The sequence below is a fragment of the Salvelinus namaycush genome, chromosome 10 (genome assembly GCF_016432855.1).
Source record: "Salvelinus namaycush isolate Seneca chromosome 10, SaNama_1.0, whole genome shotgun sequence".
Taxonomy (NCBI): Eukaryota; Metazoa; Chordata; class Actinopteri; order Salmoniformes; family Salmonidae; genus Salvelinus; species Salvelinus namaycush.
In genome coordinates, this window is record NC_052316.1 from 35,360,498 (window position 1) to 35,380,015 (window position 19,518).

The 19,518-nt window shown below is 41.1% G+C and overlaps 1 protein-coding gene across 1 annotated transcript; it reads right to left on the bottom strand.

Moving 5' to 3' along the window:
- Nucleotides 1–1,429: 1,429 nt before the first annotated feature.
- LOC120054978 (protein shisa-like-2A) lies at nt 1,430–19,087 on the bottom strand. Its single transcript, XM_039002781.1, has 3 exons — nt 18,857–19,087; nt 11,571–11,707; nt 1,430–2,061 (listed from the first exon to the last, which is right to left on the bottom strand). Exons 1-3 carry the CDS (start codon nt 19,036–19,038, stop codon nt 1,868–1,870), a joined length of 513 nt encoding a protein of 170 aa, XP_038858709.1. The 5' UTR covers nt 19,039–19,087; the 3' UTR covers nt 1,430–1,867.
- Nucleotides 19,088–19,518: the final 431 nt, after the last annotated feature.

Below are 19,518 nucleotides of genomic sequence, written 5' to 3' on the forward strand. Positions count from 1 at the left end.
CCTAAGTTTGCTTATCTTGCCATTGAAAAAGTCATTAAAGTAGTTTGCAATATCAGTGGGCTTTGTGATGCATGGGCCATCTGATTCAATGAATGATGGAGCCGAGTTGGCTTTTTTCCCCAAAATTTAATTTAAGGTGCCCCAAAGCTTTTTACTATCATTCTTTATATAATTTATCTTCGTTTCATAGTATGGTATAGTATTTTTGGGCGGGGGGAGTGATTGTTTAATGTGCTTTTCCCTGTGTTTTGTGGATAAAAAAATGTTTTACACGCATGATGTTATGACATTACCACAACGCAGAGTTAGTCATAGCATGTTTGAATTTCAATATGTTTGTGTCAACCCACGCAGAGACATATAGGCCCATGAAACGATGATGACTCATACTGCATCATTTAGACAGAACAGTTCATACTCATGATATGCACCAGAAAGCTGTCAAATTAACCAATCTCATGGCCTATAATGAAGTGTCTTGGAGGTACAGTACTGACTTCTTGGATTATACAAATACAGATTAGATTTTTTAGCTTCCAGGCAAATCAAGTTTCATATGTCATCATGCGAGGAGATTTGTTTTGATCTAAATCTAATCTAACTTTACCCCCCCTCCCTTCACCCCCTCTCCCTTCCTTCACCCTCCCTTCCTTCACCCTCCCTTCCTTTACCCTCCCCTCCCCCTCCCCTTCCCCTCCCTTCACCCTCCCCTCACTTCCTTTACCCTCCCCTCCCCAACTTTACCCTCCTCTACTCACCTTTAGCCTCCTCTTCCTTTACCCTCCCCTCTCTTCCTTTACCCTTCCCCTCTCTTCCTTTACCCTTCCCCTCTCTTCCTTTACCCTTCCCCTCTCTTCCTTTACCCTTCCCCTCTCTTCCTTTACCCTTCCCCTCTCTTCCTTTACCCTTCCCCTCTCTTCCTTTACCCTTCCCCTCTCTTCCTTTACCCTTCCCCTCTCTTCCTTTACCCTTCCCCTCTCTTCCTTTACCCTTCCCCTCTCTTCCTTTACCCTTCCCCTCTCTTCCTTTACCCTTCCCCTCTCTTCCTTTACCCTTCCCCTCTCTTCCTTTACCCTTCCCCTCTCTTCCTTTACCCTTCCCCTCTCTTCCTTTACCCTTCCCCTCTCTTCCTTTACCCTTCCCCTCTCTTCCTTTACCCTTCCCCTCTCTTCCTTTACCCTTCCTTTACCCTTCCCCTATAGCTTCACCAGAGCTGCAACAGAACGACAGTTGGACAGCCACAAATTATTACCGACAGAGAGTGGGAGGTATGAGAGAGTTAAAGGCCCAGTGCAGTCCCTTTTCCTGTATTTTATATATATTTCCACACTTTGAGATTGGAATAATACTGTGAAATTGTGGAAATGATGATAATGCCCTTTAATTGTAAGAGCTGTTTGAAAAGACCGCCTGAAATGTTTTGGCCTGCCTGGTGACATCACCAGGCGGTAAATTAGTTAACAGCCCAATAAGAAAGAGAGTTCCAAACCTCTTTGCCAATGTCAGCTAGTTTTCAGTGTTCCCTTCTCCACTCAGGCAACTCCTAGACAGTCCTAGCAAAAATCTTGCTTGAGAAATTGCTCTTTGCTAAGAAGCTATTTTTGCATATTTTTGGCCATTTTAATTGAAAACAGTCACAGTAAGATACTTAATTATTACCCATAAATCATGTGATATTGAGATATACTGTAAAAGGCTGCATTGGACCTTTAAAGAGGGGACAAAAATAGAGAGAAAAAGAGAGAGAAAGAGAGTCCTGGTAGTAGATGCATTGTCAGTCTGATTTAATGCTCCTATCTTCTCCGGCTCTTACACAGCCATCCTCCTCTCCTCCCAGTCTATACTGGTTTGAGAGTCCTAGGCCAGTCTATGAGGACCCCTCCACATTGATGGTGGTGACGGTGGCCATGAAACACCTCTGGAAGAGGCGGTCTGGATCTGGAGGCTGGTTGTCACAGTCCAGTTTACCACTCAAGAAGTGCTTCTTAAACCCTTGGGGACCCGTAGGGGGGCTACTGGGGTGACTCCGACTCGGCCCCTCTCGTGGACTGGGTTCAGCACCTGAAAATACAATGTTTTCACATTAGTTAAATTTTGTATTTTGTGTCTGATGAAGAATCATGTAATACATTACTATGAGACGGAGAGCTTTTCTCTCTATGGGTCCCCGCTCTAAAATGTTATAAATATCTGCTGACTGATATTGAGTGTTAGTTATTTTCATTATACTCCAGAACCAGTAGCTTCTTATTCATAAAAAATATGGTTTCTGACTAGCCATGCTGGAAAGCATACAATTGGATAGCTAACTGAAATCCTTATATATATCAAGTGGAAAGGACAAGGAGGAATCCTAAATAGACACTGTCTAAAGATATATTTGACATGTCATAGGAAAAATCAATCTTTCACTATTATTATTAGGGACATCCTGTACACCATCTTATAAAATGAATCAGTCTACTTTCACATGAACTGATTACACAGAGTGACAAATAATCGACTTGTCCAACATCTAATTCAATTCTAAGGGCTTTCTTTTCACTATAAAAACCTCAAACTCCATGATCTCTGTAGCCAGTTAGCCAATGGATTTTGTTCACTTTACCAATCAGACAAAGGCAATCACAATGGGAGTTATTGGTTGACGTTGCTCGACTGGTCAAACTGTGCATATTGAGAGTGAGTGTTTGTGAGTGAGATAGACTTTCATATGGAATTGACTACCCTGAGTCCTTACTTTGAGAATGCTACAGAATTTAATCTCAAATAACGCTTTTTGATTTTCAGACTAACATTTTCTTTTTGGTTAGTGACGCTTTCATTTTGAGAGTAGAGTTGTGTAGTTAACGAAAGGCACTCTGAATGCAGCAAATCAAATCTTAGCCCTTGCATGAATCTACATTACAATTACGAGCAGACAGCCGTCCCTTTCAACATCAGCTCAGTTTCATCCCCCACTATGAAACTGATCGCAGAGGATTAACATCAGTAGTACACTCCACTGTGGATTGGCTGTGTTTTCTTCTGGTTCCCCATCACATTTCAAGGGCTACGCAGCATTCATTGTTTTTCTCAGCATGGCAGCAGTGGGTATATTTTGTTATTGCTCTGGCCTGGCAGGCACACAAACAGACACTCACAAATATACACACAGTTTGAAAAAGTATTCACCCAGTTCAGTTTATGCATATAAAAATCTGAGTTTATTTGTCACGTCCACAGGATACAGCAGGTGTAAACAGTACAGTGAAATGCTTACTAGCAAGCTCTTTCCCAACAATGCAGTATATCAAAGGTAAGAATATAAGATAAAATACAAACACGTGAGAAATAAAAACAAATTAGAATGTACGCTTCACACAGGGTCATGTTTCAAATGTGCTGCACAAATTGAAGGCTCCAAGGCTACAAAATGTGAAAAATGTGCATTTGAATACTTTGCCAAGGCATGTTCAAGATCATAGAAAATATTTTTGAATAAGAGAAGGATTAGAAGGATCCTCCCCAGTTCTTGCCAGCGTACCATGGGCTTTAGACTCGTTAAGTAACTTAGGCAGAGTGTTGGGTGACCATGTACCTCCAGGGTGAAGGAAGGTACAGGCGTGGGTTGGAGGCAACCACGCACACACGCATGCGCACAGAAACGCACACACAAACAATTCTCAGCAGGTGTGGGAAGAAATTAACTGTGAACTTTTCTATTAACAGACGCTTTCTGGCTTCCTGCAGGCTTCCTCTATGGCTATCCAGTCAGGGAAATCGAGAGGGGGAGGGGTTTACCTCTTCATCAACAACAAATTCTGAGCTTAATCAAGCGCAGTGGAAGTCTAGAACCATTGTTCACCCGATGGTCAAATGCCAACGCTTCTACCTCTCGAGGGAGTTTTCAGCTGTTATTGTGACTGTTGTACACATTCCACCTGGCACTTAAAGTGTACGAGGCTATAAACAAGCAGGTAAACTTGCACCCAGAAGCTGATTTCCTTGTTGCCGGTGATGTTAATTCCACGCCATTAAGACACGTAATGCCCAACTTCCATCAACACGTCTCCTTCGCCAGCAGTGTTGATAAAGTCCTAGACCACTGTTACTCTACCCACAAGCAAGCATACAAGGCCCTCCAGTGTAGGGCTGTTAAGGTGACCACCATATTATCGCCACACTGCAGTGGTGTAAAGTACTTAAGTAAAAATATTTCCAAGTACTACTTAAGTAGTTTTTTGGGGTCTCTCTACTTTACAATTTATATTTTTGACAACTTTTACTTCTCTCCATTCCTAAAGAATATAATGTAATTTTTACTCCATAGATTTTCCTTGACACCCAAAGTATTCGTTGCATTTTGAATGCTTAGCTGTCCTGAAAATTGTCAAAATCACGCACTTAGAGAAAATTCCTGGTCATCCCTACTGCCTTTGATCTTGCGGACTCACTAAACACAACTGCTTAGTTTGTAAAGATGTCTGAGTGTTGGAGTGTGCCTCTGGCTATCCGTAAATAACAAAAACAAGAAAATGGTGCCGTCAGGTTTGCTTAATATAAGGAATTAGATTTTTTTTTATACATTTACTTTTGATACTTAAGTATATTTTAGCAATTACATTTACTTTTGATATGCATATTTAAAACCAAATACTTTTAGACTTTTACTCAAGTAGTATTTTACTGGGTGACTTTCCCTTTTACTTGAGCCATTTTCTATTTAGGTATCTTTACTTTTAGTCAAGTATGACAATTGGGTTCTTTTTCCACCACTGGTTACGAGTCATGACAGCAGTCAAATTCCACATGACCGTTTAGTCATGATAATTAGGCTTCTCCAAGTTCTGATGCTGCTGATGGTCATTAGTAGCCTACCAAACTTGGTACTCAGCACTCTGTTGTCCCTCTAATCACTCTGACATTTATATTTGTATTTATTATGGATCCCCATTAGCTGCTGCCAAGGCAGTAGCTACTCTTCCTGAGGTCCAGCAAAGTTAAGACAGTTATACAATTTTCACAACACACTAAGTGTGTGCCCTCAGGCCCCTACTCCACTACCACATATCAAATCAAAACACCTTTTATTAGTCACATGCGCCAAATACAGTGAAATGCTTACTTACAAGTCCCTAACCAACAATGCAGTTTTAAAAATATGAATACGATTAAGAAATAAAAGGAACAAGTAATTAAAGAGCAGAGGTAAAATAACAATAGCGAGACTATATACAGGGGGTAAAGAGTCAATGTGCGGGGGCACCGGTGTCGAGGTAATTGAGGTAATATGTACATGTAGGTAGAGTTATTAAAGTGACTAAGCACAGATAACAGAGTAGCAGCGGCATAAAAGAGGGGGTGGGCAATGCAAATAGTCTGGGTAGCCATTTGATTAGATGTTCAGGAGTCTTATGGCTTGGGGGTAGAAGCTGTTTAGAAGCCTCTTGGACCTAGACTTGGTGCTCCAGTACCGCTTGCCATGCGGTAGCAGAGAGAACAGTCTATGACTAGGGTGGATGAAGTCTTTGACCATTTTTAGGGTCTTCCTCTGGCACTGCCTGGTATAAAGGTCCTGGATGGCAGGAAGATTGACCCCAGTGATGTACTGGGCCGTACGCACTACCCTCTGTAGTGCCTTGCGGCCAGAGGCCGAGATGTTGCCATACCAGGCTGTGATGCCACCAGTCAGGATGCTCTCGATGGTACAGCTGTAAAACTTTTGAGGATCTGAGGACTCATGCCAAATCTTTTCAGTCTCCTGAGGGGGAATAGGTTTTGTAGTAATCTCTTCATGACTGTCTTGGTGTGCTTGGACTAGAGGTCGACCGATTATGATTTTTCAACACCGATACCGGTTATTGGAGGACCAGAAAAAGCCGATATCGATTAATCTGCCTATTTTTATGTATATATTTCTAATAATGACAATTACAACAATACTGAATTAACTTTTATTTTAACTTAATATAATACATAAATAAAATCTATTAAGTCTCAAATAAATAATGAAACATGTTCAATTTGGTTTAAATAAAGCAAAAACAGTGTTAGAGAAGAAAGTAAAAGTGCAATATGTGCCATTGTAACGGCAGATTTCCTCCTCTTCGTCTGAAGAGGTGTAGCAGGGATCGGACCAAGACGCAGCGTAGTAAGTGTCCATGGTTTTGATATAATAAACTGAAGACACAATACAAAATAACAAAAGTAAATCTAACCAAAACAGTCCCGTGTGGCACAAACACTGACACAGGAAACAATCACCCACAAACCAATAGTGAAAACAGGCTACCTAAATATGGTTCCCAATCAGAGACAATGAAAAACACCTGCCTCTGATTGAGAACCATATCAGGCCAAATGACAAACCTAAACATAGAAACACAGAACATAGAATATACCCACCCAGCTCACGTCCTGACCAACTAAATAAAGACTAAACAAAGGAAATAAGGTCAGGAACGTGACAGCCATGTAAAAAAGCTAACGTTTAAGTTTCTTGCTCAGAACATGAGAACATATGAAAGCTGGTGGTTCAATATTCCCAGTTCTTCAATATTCCCAGTTAAGAAGTTTTAGGTTGTAGTTACTATAGGAATTATGACGCATCAACTATTTCTCTCTATACCATTTGTATTTCATATACCTTTGACTACTGGATGTTCTTATAGGCACTTTAGTATTGCCAGCCTAATCTCGGGAGTTGATAGGCTTGAAGTCATAAACAGCGCTGTGCTTCAAGCATTGCTAAGAGCTGCTGGCAAAATGCAGTAAAGTGCTGTTTGAATGAATGTTTACGAGCCAGCTGCTGCCTACCACCGCTCAGTCAGACTGCTCTATCAAATCATAGACTTAATTATAATATAATAAACACAGAAATACGAGCCTTTGGTCTTTAATATGGTCAAATCCGGAAACGATCATTTCGAAAACAAAACGTTTCTCCTTTCAGTAAAATACAGAACCGTTCCGTATTTTATCGAACGGGTGGCAACCCTAAGTCTAAATATTGCTGTTACATTGCACAACCTTCAATGTTATGTCATAATTATGTACAATTTTGGCAAATTAATTACGGTCTTCACACAGTTCACAACGAGCCAGGCGGCCCAAACTGTTGCATATACCCTGACTCTGCTTGCACTGAACGCAAGCGAAGTGACACAATTTCCCTAGTTAATATTGCCTGGTAACATGAATTTCTTTTAACTAAATATGCAGGTTTTAAAAAATATACATCTGTGTATTGATTTTAAGAAAGGCATTGATGTTTATGGGTCGGTTCATTTGTGAAACGATTGTGCTTTTTTCGCGAATTATCTTTTGTTAAATCATCACCCGTTTGGCGAAGTTGAAGTAGGCTGTGATTCGATGATAAATTCACAGGCACCACATTGATTGTATGCAACGCAGGACAAGCTAGTTAATCTAGTATTATCATCAACCATGTGTAGTTAACTAGTGATTATGTGAAGATTGATTGTTTTTTTATAAGATAAAATTACTATTACTCTTTCGTATCGTCTGAGATTCCTAAAGAATGGAAAGTGGTCGCGGTCATTCCCCTCTTCAAAGGGGGAGATACTCTAGACCCAAACTGTTACAGACCTATATCCATCCTGCCCTGCCTTTCTAAAGTCTTCGAAAGCCAAGTGAACAAACAGATCACCGACCATTTCGAATCCCACCGTACCTTCTCCGCTATGCAATCTGGTTTCCGAGCTGGTCACGGGTGCACCTTAGCCACGCTCAAGGTCCTAAATTATATCATAACCGCCATCGATAAAAGACAGTACTGTTTCGACACTGTCAATCACCGCATTCTTATCGGCAGACTCAACAGACCTTGGTTTCTCTAATGACTGCCTCGCCTGGTTCACTAACTACTTAGATAGAGTTCAGTGTGTCAAATCAAAGGGCCTCTTTTCCAGACCTCTGGCAGTCTCTATGGGGGTGCCACAGAGTTCAATTCTCGGGCCGACTCTTTTCTCTGTATATCTCAATGATGTCGCTCTTGCTGCGGGTGATTCTTTGATCCATCTCTACGCGGACGACACCATTCTGTATACATCTGGCCCTTCTTTGGAAACTGTGTTTACAAACCTCCAAACGAGCTTAAATGCCATACAACTCTCCTTCCGTGGCCTCCAACTGCTCTTAAATACTAGTAAAATGAAATGCATGCTCTTCAACCGATCACTGCCCGCACCCGCCCGCCCGACTAGCATCACTACTCTGGACGGTTCTGACTTAGAATATGTGGACAACTATAAATACCTAGGTGTCTGGCTAGACTGTAAACTCTCCTTCCAGACTCACATTAAGCATCTCCAATCCAAAGTTAAATCTAGAATCGGCTTCCTATTTTGCAACAAAGCCCCCTTCACTCATGCTGCCAAACTTACCCTCGTAAAACTGACTATCCTGCCGATCCTTGACTTCAGCGACGCCATTTACAAATTAGCCTCCAACACTCTACTCAGCAAATTGAATGCAGTCTATCACAGTGCCATCCGTTTTGTCACCAAAGCCCCATATACAACCCACCACTGCGACCTGTATGCTCTCGTTGGCTGGTCCTCGCTACATATTCGTCGCCAAACCCACTGGCTCCAGGTAATCTATAAGTCTTTGCTAGGTATAGCTCCGCCTTATCTCAGCTCACTGGTCACCATAGCAATACCCACCCAAAACCAACACCTATTTTGGCCGCCTTTCCTTCCAGTTCTCTGCTGTCAATGACTGGAACGAATTGCAAAAATCCCTGAAGTTGGAGACTTATATCTCTCTCAATAACTTTAAGCGTCAGCTGTCAGAGCAGCTTACCGATCGCTGTAGCTGTACACAGCCCATCTGTAAATAGCCCATCCAACCAACTACCTACCTGATCCCCATATTTGTTTTTCTGCTCTTTTGCACATCAGTATTTCTACTTGCACATCCTCATCTGCACATATATCACTCCAGTGTAAATTGCTAAATTGTAATTACTTTCCCACCATTGGCCTATTTATTGCCTTACCTCCTTACTTCATTTGCACACACTGTATACAGATTATATTTTATTTTTCTACTGTATTATTGACTGTAAGTTTGTTTATCGCATGTGTAACTCTGTCATTGTTTTTGTCGCACTGCTTTGCTTTATCTTGGCCAGGTCACAGTTATAAATGAGAACTTGTTCTCAACTGGCCTACCTGGTTAAATAAAAGTGAAATAAAATTTTAAAAATAAAAAAAGTTTAATGCTAGCTAGCAACTTACCTTGGCTCCTTGCAGCCACAAGGTCCTTTTGACGCTGCACTCGCGTAACAGGTGGTCAGCCTGCCACGCAGTTTCCTCGTGGATTGCAATGTAATCGGCCATAATCGGCGTCCAAAAAGGCTGATTACCGATTGTTATGAAAACTTGAAATCGGCCCTAATTAACTATGCCGATTAATCGGTCGACCTCTAGCTTGGACCATGTTAGTTTGTTGGCAATTTGGACACCAAGGAACTTGAAGCTCTCAACCTGCTCCACTACAGCCCCGTCAACGAGAATGGGGGCGTGCTCGGTCTTCCTTTTCCTGTAGTCTACAACACAAAGTATCTGTCTATTGTGCGATTTATTGTGATGGTGTAGGCTATATATTAAATGCATTTATTAGACTATTTAAAATGTAGATGTTCCAAAGCTCTGAATCAGTGGCTTGTATGCTATGCATGGAAGTCAGGAGATGCTAAATGTGTTTAAGCTAATTAACGGTAAATTAGTGAGTCTTGACAATCACCGGGTGACAATTTCTTGACCGCCACAGTCCTACTCCTGCATCCCCCATTCGGCAAATCAGATCATGACTCTGTACTCCTGTTTCCTGTTTTACAAGCAGAAGCTCCAACAGGAAGTACCAGTAACTTGCTCTGTTGAGAATTGGTCATCAGAATCAGAGATTATGCTAAAGGACTGCTTTGCTAACGGAGACTGAAATATGTTCCGAAACTCCCCCCGATAACATCGAAAAGCTAACCACCTCTGTCACCGGCTTCATTAGGAAATGCATCAGCAACGTTGTCCCCACAGTGAAGGTTCCCCACAGGGGTATCGCAGACAAGTACAAAAATTCCTGCTTCGACCTCCACAAAGTCATCAAACGAGCAAAAGGACAATATAGGAAAGATGGAATCATATTACATAGGTGCCGACACCTGCCGCATGTGACAGGGGCTATAGTCCATTACGGATTACAGGGGAAGATCCAACCGTGATCTGCCCTACAATGACTCTACCAGACAAAACTTGTTAAAGACTCCAGCCACCCAAGCCATAGACTATTCTCTCTGCTTCCGCAAGGCAAGCGGTACTGGTGCATCAAGTCTGACACCAACAGTCTCCTGAACAGTTTCAATCCCCAAGCCATAAAATTGCTAAATAGCTAACAAAATGGCTACACGGACTATCTGAGTTTACCTGTAACGGCAGCCTTCCTCCTCTTCACGAGAAGAGAAGGTGTAGCAGGGATCGGACCAAGACGCAGCGTAGTTTGTGCTCAACATATTTAATAATGACGATAAACGTGAACACTTAACAATTACAAAATAACAAAATGTGGCAAACCGATACAGTCCTAGCTGGTGCAGAGAAAACACAAAGACAGGAAACCACCACCCAACAAACCCCAACACAAAACAAGCCACCTATATATGATTCCCAATCAGAGACAACACAAAACATCTGCCTCTGATTGAGAACCATATTAGGCCAAACATAGAAACAGACAAACTAGACACACAACATAGAATGCCCACCCAGCTCACGTCCTGACCAACACTAAAACAAGCAAAACACACAAGAACTATGGTCAGAACGTGACATTACCCTTGTATTTTTATCTCTATGCACACTCACAGGACTCTACACACTCACGCACACTGACACTTCAACACACACACTCACTTAATTTGCTCACACACACATGTTATACTGACGCTCTCACTCTCTTTCTCACAATGAACTTTTATTGTAAGAAGGCTACTTATATTAAGTACAACCTTGGTATCTAGGATGATAATGGATTTTAAGGCTTGGAGGTTATTCTGCCTGTGTGGCCTCCAGATAAGTGGAAAGTCATTGAGCCACTGTAGGAGCCCTTTGCTAGAGCATTCATAATCAGTCCCTGTTTTCAATGTTATTTGTTCCTACTGTACTAAGGAATGGCCATCTTACTGCATCCTATACACCAGAAGTCATTCCAATCTGAATCTGAGTGCTACTGGAACCACAGAAGACAGATGCCCCAAGCCCTTCTGGCATGTCAAATTAAAATTATTTCCATAGAGATGAGCTTTACTTCTGTTCATATCTTCTGTTTCCATCATATACTGTAGCATTAAAGCACCTTGAGGGTGGGATAAATGAACATATGATACTATATTGGATTCTATAGGCTCTTTTGGCATGGGTCCTATTCATTGGGGCACAACGTAGCAAAGCGCTTTTTAACAGAAAACGAAAACAGGTAGTCCCTCCCTGTTTCAGTTTTCTTCCGTTTGGTGCGTCGTGAATACGACCCTTGCCTTGTAATAGTGGGTCATACAGTTGGTGACATACCTGGTGCTATGAGGGGCAGTCCGTTGTCAAGGCCTCTGGGTTTGGTCGCAATGAACAGATAGCACAGGACACAGACAGTGATGATGAACGCTAGCAGGACCACAGCTGCTATGGACAGGCCAACCAACGCTCCCAGACTGTCAGACAGAGTGGGTGAGAAGAGGGGAGGAATAGAGAGAGGGAGTGTGAGTGAGAGAGCGATAGAGAGAGAGAAAGACGAGAGAGAGACAGAGTGACAGAGACAGAGAGAGGGAGCGAGACAGAGAGAGCAAGAGCGAGAGAGAGAATTTCATGGAACGAATGAAAGAGAAAAGGGAATATAAAGTACAGCAGACAAATGAAAGAGAGAATAGGAGAGGAAGAAAACAAGAGATATTTAACTTCTTCTATGCACTTTCAAAGATATAAACTTTTTTTGACGTTTGAAAATGTTATCATATGTTTTAGAAGTTGTGAAGCAGTAGCTGAGAGACTGTTGAGTGTGATCAAAGGCAAAACATAATTTCCACTTTGACAACGTTCAACTTCAAATTCAAATGAAATTCTTCCACTGTATGCATTGCTGACACATGCATTCCACTGAAATGAGAAGAAAAGTCCTTTGATGAAAAAAAAACTTTTATGATATCTACAATCACTGCCTCTAAGTATTTTAATTTGAAATTATACCAGACTATTTGCCATTACTTTTCATTTCTGCTTTGACTGACTGGTGTTTCATTCCCAATCAGAAACTAGAGCTTTCTTCATTTTTTTACCCAAAATGCAAAGCACCTAAGAAAACAACTTCAATCAAACTAATTGACTGTTAAATCAATCAAATCAATTAAGTCTCACCTAAAACTTAAAGCACAAGAGAGTGGAGGGAATAGTTATCCTGTATCAGTGCCTAGTCAGGTGGAATATTATCAATCAATTACAAGTGCATTTAATATGCATTCTGAAAGAGCCTATAGTGGTTTATGAAGACAGATCACTGTTGCTACAAGATGCCAGTGCCACAACTTAACAATAATGATGAATGAGTCTGAAAAAGACACAGAGCAGCTTTTTGAAAAGGCATTAGGATCAGCAACAGATTATTTTGAGATTTATATTATGTTTGGCACGTGCACGCGCACACGCACACACACAAACAGACACTCACACACAAGCACATAGTAAAGTCTAACCTAAGCCTGATGTATAATTTTCTACTTCCTGTTATTAACTTCTCTAGGGTATGTGGGACGGTAGCGTCCCACCTCGTCAACAGCCAGTGAAACTGCAGGGCGCCAAATTCAAAACAACAGAAATCCCATAATTTAAATTCCTTAAACATACAAGTATTTTACACCATTTTAAAGATACACTTGTTGTAAATCCAGCCAAAGTGTCCGATTTCAAAAAGGTTTTACGACGAAAGCACACCAAACGATTATGTTAGGTATGAGCCAAGTCACAGAAAAAGACAGCCATTTTTCCAGCCAAAGAGAGGAGTAACAAAAAGCAGAAATAGAGATAAAATGAATCACTAACGTTTGATGAACTTCATCAGATGACACTCATAGGACTTCATGTTACACAATACATGTATGTTTTGTTCGGTAAAGTTCATATTTATATCCAAAAATCTGAGTTTAGGCGGGACACTACTGTCTCACTTGGCAAAAAGCCTGAGAAAATGCAGAGTGCCAAATTCAAATTAATTACTATAAAAATTACTATAAAAATCAAACTTTCATTAAATCACACATGAAAGATACCAAATTAAAGCTACACTGGTTGTGAATCCAGCCAACATGTCAGAATTCAAATAGGCCTTTTGGCGAAAGCAAACGATGCTATTATCTGAGGATAGCACCGTTGTAAACAAAGAGAGATAAGCATATTTCAACCCTGCAGGCGCGACACAAAACGCAGAAATACAAATATAATTCATGCCGTACCTTTGACGAGCTTCTGTTGTTGGCACTCCAATATGTCCCATAAACATCACAAATGGTCCTTTTGTTCGATTAATTCCGTCGATATATATATCCAAAATGTCCATTTATTTGGCGCGTTTAATCCAGAAAACACCGGTTCCAACTTGCTCAAACGTGACTACAAAATATCTCAAAGGTTACCTGTAAACTTTGCCAAAAAATTGTAAACTACTTTTGTAATACAACTTTAGGTATTTTTTAACGTTAATAATCGATAAAATTGAAGACGTGATGATCTGTGTTCAATACAGGATTAAAACCAACTATAGCTAGCTTTCTGGTCACGCGCTTCTATCTAACAGGACACCTCGAGTGACTCTCGTTCAAGATGGCCATACTTCTTCATTACACAAAGGAATAACCTCAACCAATTTCTCAAGACTGTTGACATCCAGTAGAAGCGGTAGGAACTGCAAGCAGGTCCCTTAGAAATCTGTTTTCCCAATGAAAATCCATTGAAAAGAGAGTGACCTCAAAAAAACATATCTGAATGGTTTGTCCTCGGGGTTTCGCCTGCTAAATAAGTTCTGTTATACTCACAGACATGATTCAAACCGTTTTAGAAACGTCAGAGTGTTTTCTATCCAAATCTACTAATACTATGCATATCTTATCTTCTGGGGATGAGTAGCTGGCAGTTTAATTTGGGCATGCTTTTCATCCAAAATTCCGAATGCTGCCCCCTACCCTAGAGAAGTTAACCAAGGTATCAAAGGAACACTTATGAACACCTGCATCACTCTCTGCTCTCTGCCATGGGATTAAAATCATAAACTTTTATGTTCAGTTCTGTAAGGACTTCTTTCACTTCTTTCACAGCAGCAACCCTTGTTCATGTGATCTCTCTATGATCAGTCATTCACTGTGGAATCCTCAGGAAGCCCTTTCAAGATGGCTTTCTTCCTCCACAGGTCAACAAGAAGCCTTTTCAAGATTACTTTCTTTCTCCACAGGTCCACGGGAAGCCCTTTCAAAATTACTTTCTTTCTCCACAGGTTGCCCTTGTGATCTATTTATAGAACTAGATCAGAAGGAGAGGGGATGTGTCGTGGATAATCGCCTCAGAAATATAACACTCTTACAAGAACTTGTAAATTCAATATAGGCTTTTAATATAAAATATCAGACGCCGTGTCAGTCCGCGGAAAAGACCAACTTCCATAAGCACTGGCTCTGTTCTTATACACATACATCAAATGAGTCCATCCCATATGCAAATGAAGTTCCTTCCCTTAGTCCGTCTGTCACTATTATCTTTCATTTCAAACTTCCTGCTTGTTCATGCCCAATAACGCCTGTATCCGCTCTTGATTAGATTACAATGGTGCCAAGACCCTCTCGTGTCCTAAAATAAATATGTATTATGCCTATAGTCCATCTGTTGGTCATTTGGCTGGCCCCCTCCTTTGTGTGTCCCTCTGACCTCGGTATGTCCAGCCATTCTATGCACTTATTGTCACGTTCCTGACCTGTTTTCTCTTGTTTTGTATGTGTTTATTGGTCAGGGCGTGAGTTTTGGGTGGGCAGTCTATGTTTTCTATTTCTATGTTGGGTTTTTGTGTTCGGCCTGGTATGATTCTCAATCAGAGACAGGTGTGTATCGTTTGTCTCTGATTGAGAGTCATACTAAGGCAGCCAGGGTTTCACTGGTGTTTTGTGGGTGTTTGTTCCTGTGTCAGCGTTTGGGCCACACAGGACTGTTGCAGGTTAGTCACGTTTGTTGTTTTGTTAATTTGTAGTGTTTGTTGGTTTGCCATTAAAACATGAATACCTACTACTCCGCATCTTGGTCCGATCCATGCTCCTCCTCGTCCGAGGAGGAGAACGACATTGACAGCCGTTACACTTATGGCCTTGCTTTAGTTTCCTGTCCTAGACAATAGACAATGTACTTTAAGTGTCGCCTCTTCCTTTTTACCCTAAGCCTTTATGCTTTTTATGGCTTTGGCCATTATGTCTGTTATGTCTTAGTTTCCTGTTTTTACCAGAATGGCAAATGCACTCACGAATTGCCTTCTCCTCTTATATTCTAATGTACACCTGTCTTTTGCTCAATAGTGTGATATCTGTCTCTATATGTCTAAGTACTAACTCCTACAGATGCTGTTGACAGTAACCTTCCCCATTGCTGGTTGCCTTAAAGCAGCCCATAGGGAGCCTCGCAGGGAGCCTCGCAGGGAGCCTCACAGGGAGCCTCATAGGGAGCTTCACATGGAGCCTCACAGGGAGCCTCATAAGTAGCCTTAAAGCAGCTCACAGGGAACCTCGCAATGATTCTCGCAGGGAGCCTTAAAGCAGCTCACAGGGAGCCTTAAAGCAGCTCACTCACAGGGAGCCTCGTAGGGAGCCTCGCAGGGAGCCTCACAGGGAGCCTCATAGGGAGCTTCACATGGAGCCTCACAGGGAGCCTCATAAGTAGCCTTAAAGCAGCTCACAGGGAACCTCGCAATGATTCTCGCAGGGAGCCTTAAAGCAGCTCACAGGGAGCCTTAAAGCAGCTCACTCGTAGGGAGCCTCACAGGGAGCCACATAGGGAGCCTCGTAGGGAGCCTCACAGGGAGCCTCGCAGCCTTTTTATTAAAAACATTGAACTACAACTATACAATATCACAAACACTACAGGATAGCCAGGCGTTTTGTTACCATGTGAATGAAAGATTGTAAGACAGCTACTGCTCAAACACAATATCGCTACAGGATACTACTGTATTTGTAGGAGAAAACGGAACCCCCTCATAATGTTGGGTGGTTTGAAGGACTGACTCCATGGAAATATTAAAAAGCCTGTATAAGTGAATAACTGAATAATGCAGTAAAGGAGCAATCCGCAGTTGCTACATTAATTTTTAGACTGTTAATAAGGACAGGGGGTGCTGTTTTCACTTTTGGGGAAAATCGTATCCAATTTAAACGGCCTCGTACTCAATTCTTGCTCGTACAATATGCATATTATTATTAATATTGGATAGAAAACACTCTAGTTTCTAAAACCGTTCTAATTATTTCTCTAAGTGAAACAGAACTCTTTTTACAGCCCATTTCCTATCCGGAAGTGAGATTTCCAAAAGCGAGGTCTCTCTTCAAGAGCTTGTCTATAAAAGGGCATGTCACTTATGACTGTAGAAACACGTCATACACCTTCCCCTGGGTGTCATGCGGAAGTGAGAGCAGAAATGACTTGATTATCTCGTTCTGGGATTGAATACAACCTCTTGGAGTGAGAGGTCCGCCATTATTTTTTTTTGGAAGGCGCGAAGTTGGACCTGGAATCGCCTCCTGGAAAACCGTCGTTATAGGTGAATATGATCTCCGGCTTCGATTTTATTTGATACATGTCACAATATCATCCTAAAGTATGTTTTTTCAATATAGTTTAATTATATTATTGAAATTTATTCGGGACTTTAGACGTGATGCGTTGGAGGAATTTGTTCAAGAAGGAGAGGTTAGCGCCGCACGGCCAGTGTGCTTGCAAATTCAAGAGGGAAATAGTTCGTTCTGGATCCAAACAAAGACGGTTCTGAACAAAGGACCCCTTGTACAACATTCTGATGGAAGATCAACAAAGATAAGGACCCAATTTGGGATGCTATTTCATATATCTGTCGAACTGTGCTATCGCTACCGTTTGCCTTGAATCAATGCTGTTGTGTGATAGCTATTGTAGTAAGCTAATATAACGATATATTGTGTTTTCGCTGTAAAACACTTCAAAAATCGGAAATATTGGCTGTATTCACAAGATCTTTGTCTTTCATTTGCTATCCACCATATATTTCTCTGAAATGTTTTATGGTGAGTAATTAGGTAGTTGACGTTGGTGTCTGTATTTACTCTGGCTACTCCCGTGCTATTTCTGACTGTAGCTATGATGGTAGCAGTAATGTAAAACTGATTTATAGCTCAAATATGCACATTTTTCGAACAAAACATAGATTTATTGTATAACATGTTATAAGACTGTCATCTGATTAAGTTGTTTCTTGGTTTCTTTGGTTTGTTCTAGGTTAGTTTGGTTGATTTTGATTTTGCTACCTGTGCTGTGAAAAATGTCTGTGCTTTTTTCTATTTGTTGGTGAGCTAACATAAATATATATTGTGTTTTCCCTGTAAAACATTTAAAAAATCGGACATGTTGGCTGGATTCACAAGATGTGTATCTTTCATTAGCTGTATTGGACTTGTTAATGTGTGAAAGTTAAATATTTCTAAAAAAATATTTTTTGAATTTCGCGCTCTGCCTTTTCAGTGGAATGTGGGAGGAGTTCCGCTAGCGGAACGGGGGGGCGAGACAGGTTAACCGAATGATATATGTATAGCCATTGATTTTTGTTTTACTCCAATGTTTGTAAACAAAGTCAATGATAACAAACACTTTTCTAGCTTCAAAACATGCTTAAAACTATCATTTTTATCTCATGGATGGTCAGTCCTTGCATCCATGGCTCTGTCTAGAGTTTCTCAAGCTGCATCCCTCAACTGTTTATTGTTTGAACTGCAGATTGGTGCTTTAAGGTGGCTTTTATACATGATGACTACCTGCCTGACAGACTCAACAGCTGGCTCCATCATCTTCACATCGTGAAGAAGACGTTATAGTACAGTAGTACAATGTGCCTTCTGACAGCTTCTGAATGACTCATATAATAGCTTTTGTATCACTGGCTAAACATCCAATTAAGTGTTCATGGGAAGTGTTTATGGCATGCTACTGTCATTAGAACACTCATTTCATATGTCAAAGCATTTTGCAGACCTATCTGTGACATCAAGTTGAAATTCAATTTAAAAAAGACCCAAATACAAAATTCCCTTCAAGTTTAGCACTTTGGTAGGCTATTCTCTGACATTTCAATGCATTTTTGTAGAAACTCAGATCTGGATCCTCACAATATCAAGAGCATCTAATTTTCCACAGCTCCTACTAATTTGCTTATTGAAGTCTTCACCTCTCCTACACTGCAATGTTGCAAAGGTCGCTGTAAATGAGTGTGTTCTTATTCTTAAATCCACTGGCTTCATCATCATTAGATTTGTTTTATATGAGTATGTTAATGTGGGGACTTGACAGCATTCATTTTCACTTATAGGTTTACATAATGCAACAAGCACCTTCCTGTGATGTGTTGATGGAGCCATTGATGCATGGCTTCTAGCATTGTAGTTGCGTTTTACCAATACACCAATACATATTTTCACCAATACACCTACCACATTTGGGAGTTGCCAGAGAGAAATTCACTGTATAAAAGAAAGAGTGCAGTGCAAAGTGTAATAGGCATTCCTTATACATTAGCATAGTTACATTCTTATTCTTACCTCAACCACCACATGTATCCATACTCGTATGGGAAAAAACTGTTGGGGTCATCACAACAGTATTTCATGTCATTGAAGCCACAGCAGAAAAGAGCTCCTGCATCGTTGTCCGGTTTAGGGCACATGAACTCCTTTATGAGCACTTTCTCTGCGTTGTAGTAGCTCGTGCAGTCCCCGCTCATGCTGACCCCAAACGCGCAGACACGCCAACTATACAATATGTTAGATCAGTTGAAGTTTCAATCCGTCCATATTATTGTCAATCCAAACAGCTGAGTGCTCTGTGTCTTGCTGGTTGACTTGCAAGGTATTTAAGTAAGTCCCCATTACTGAGCCCGCCTCTCTCTCTCTCTCTCCTCGCCCCACTGTAACGCAATCTCCAAAGAAAACACTATACCTCTCTCTGTGTGTCTGTGTGTGTGAGCGCGCTAGTGTGCATCTGTTCAGAATTGCCTTCATTTGGCCTTCCCTAACAGAGTATAGATGTCCTTGGTGCTAATTTGTATTCACGTCCAGTGCACCAGGATGCATGATTTTATTGTCAGTTTTGCCCACTGGTTGGCTTGTTAATGGTTACATTCTATTAGAAATAGAAAGAGTTTAATTGCTGTTCGCAATGTAAAGCATATATTATCATGGATGTCTTTGGTGTGTGATTAGTG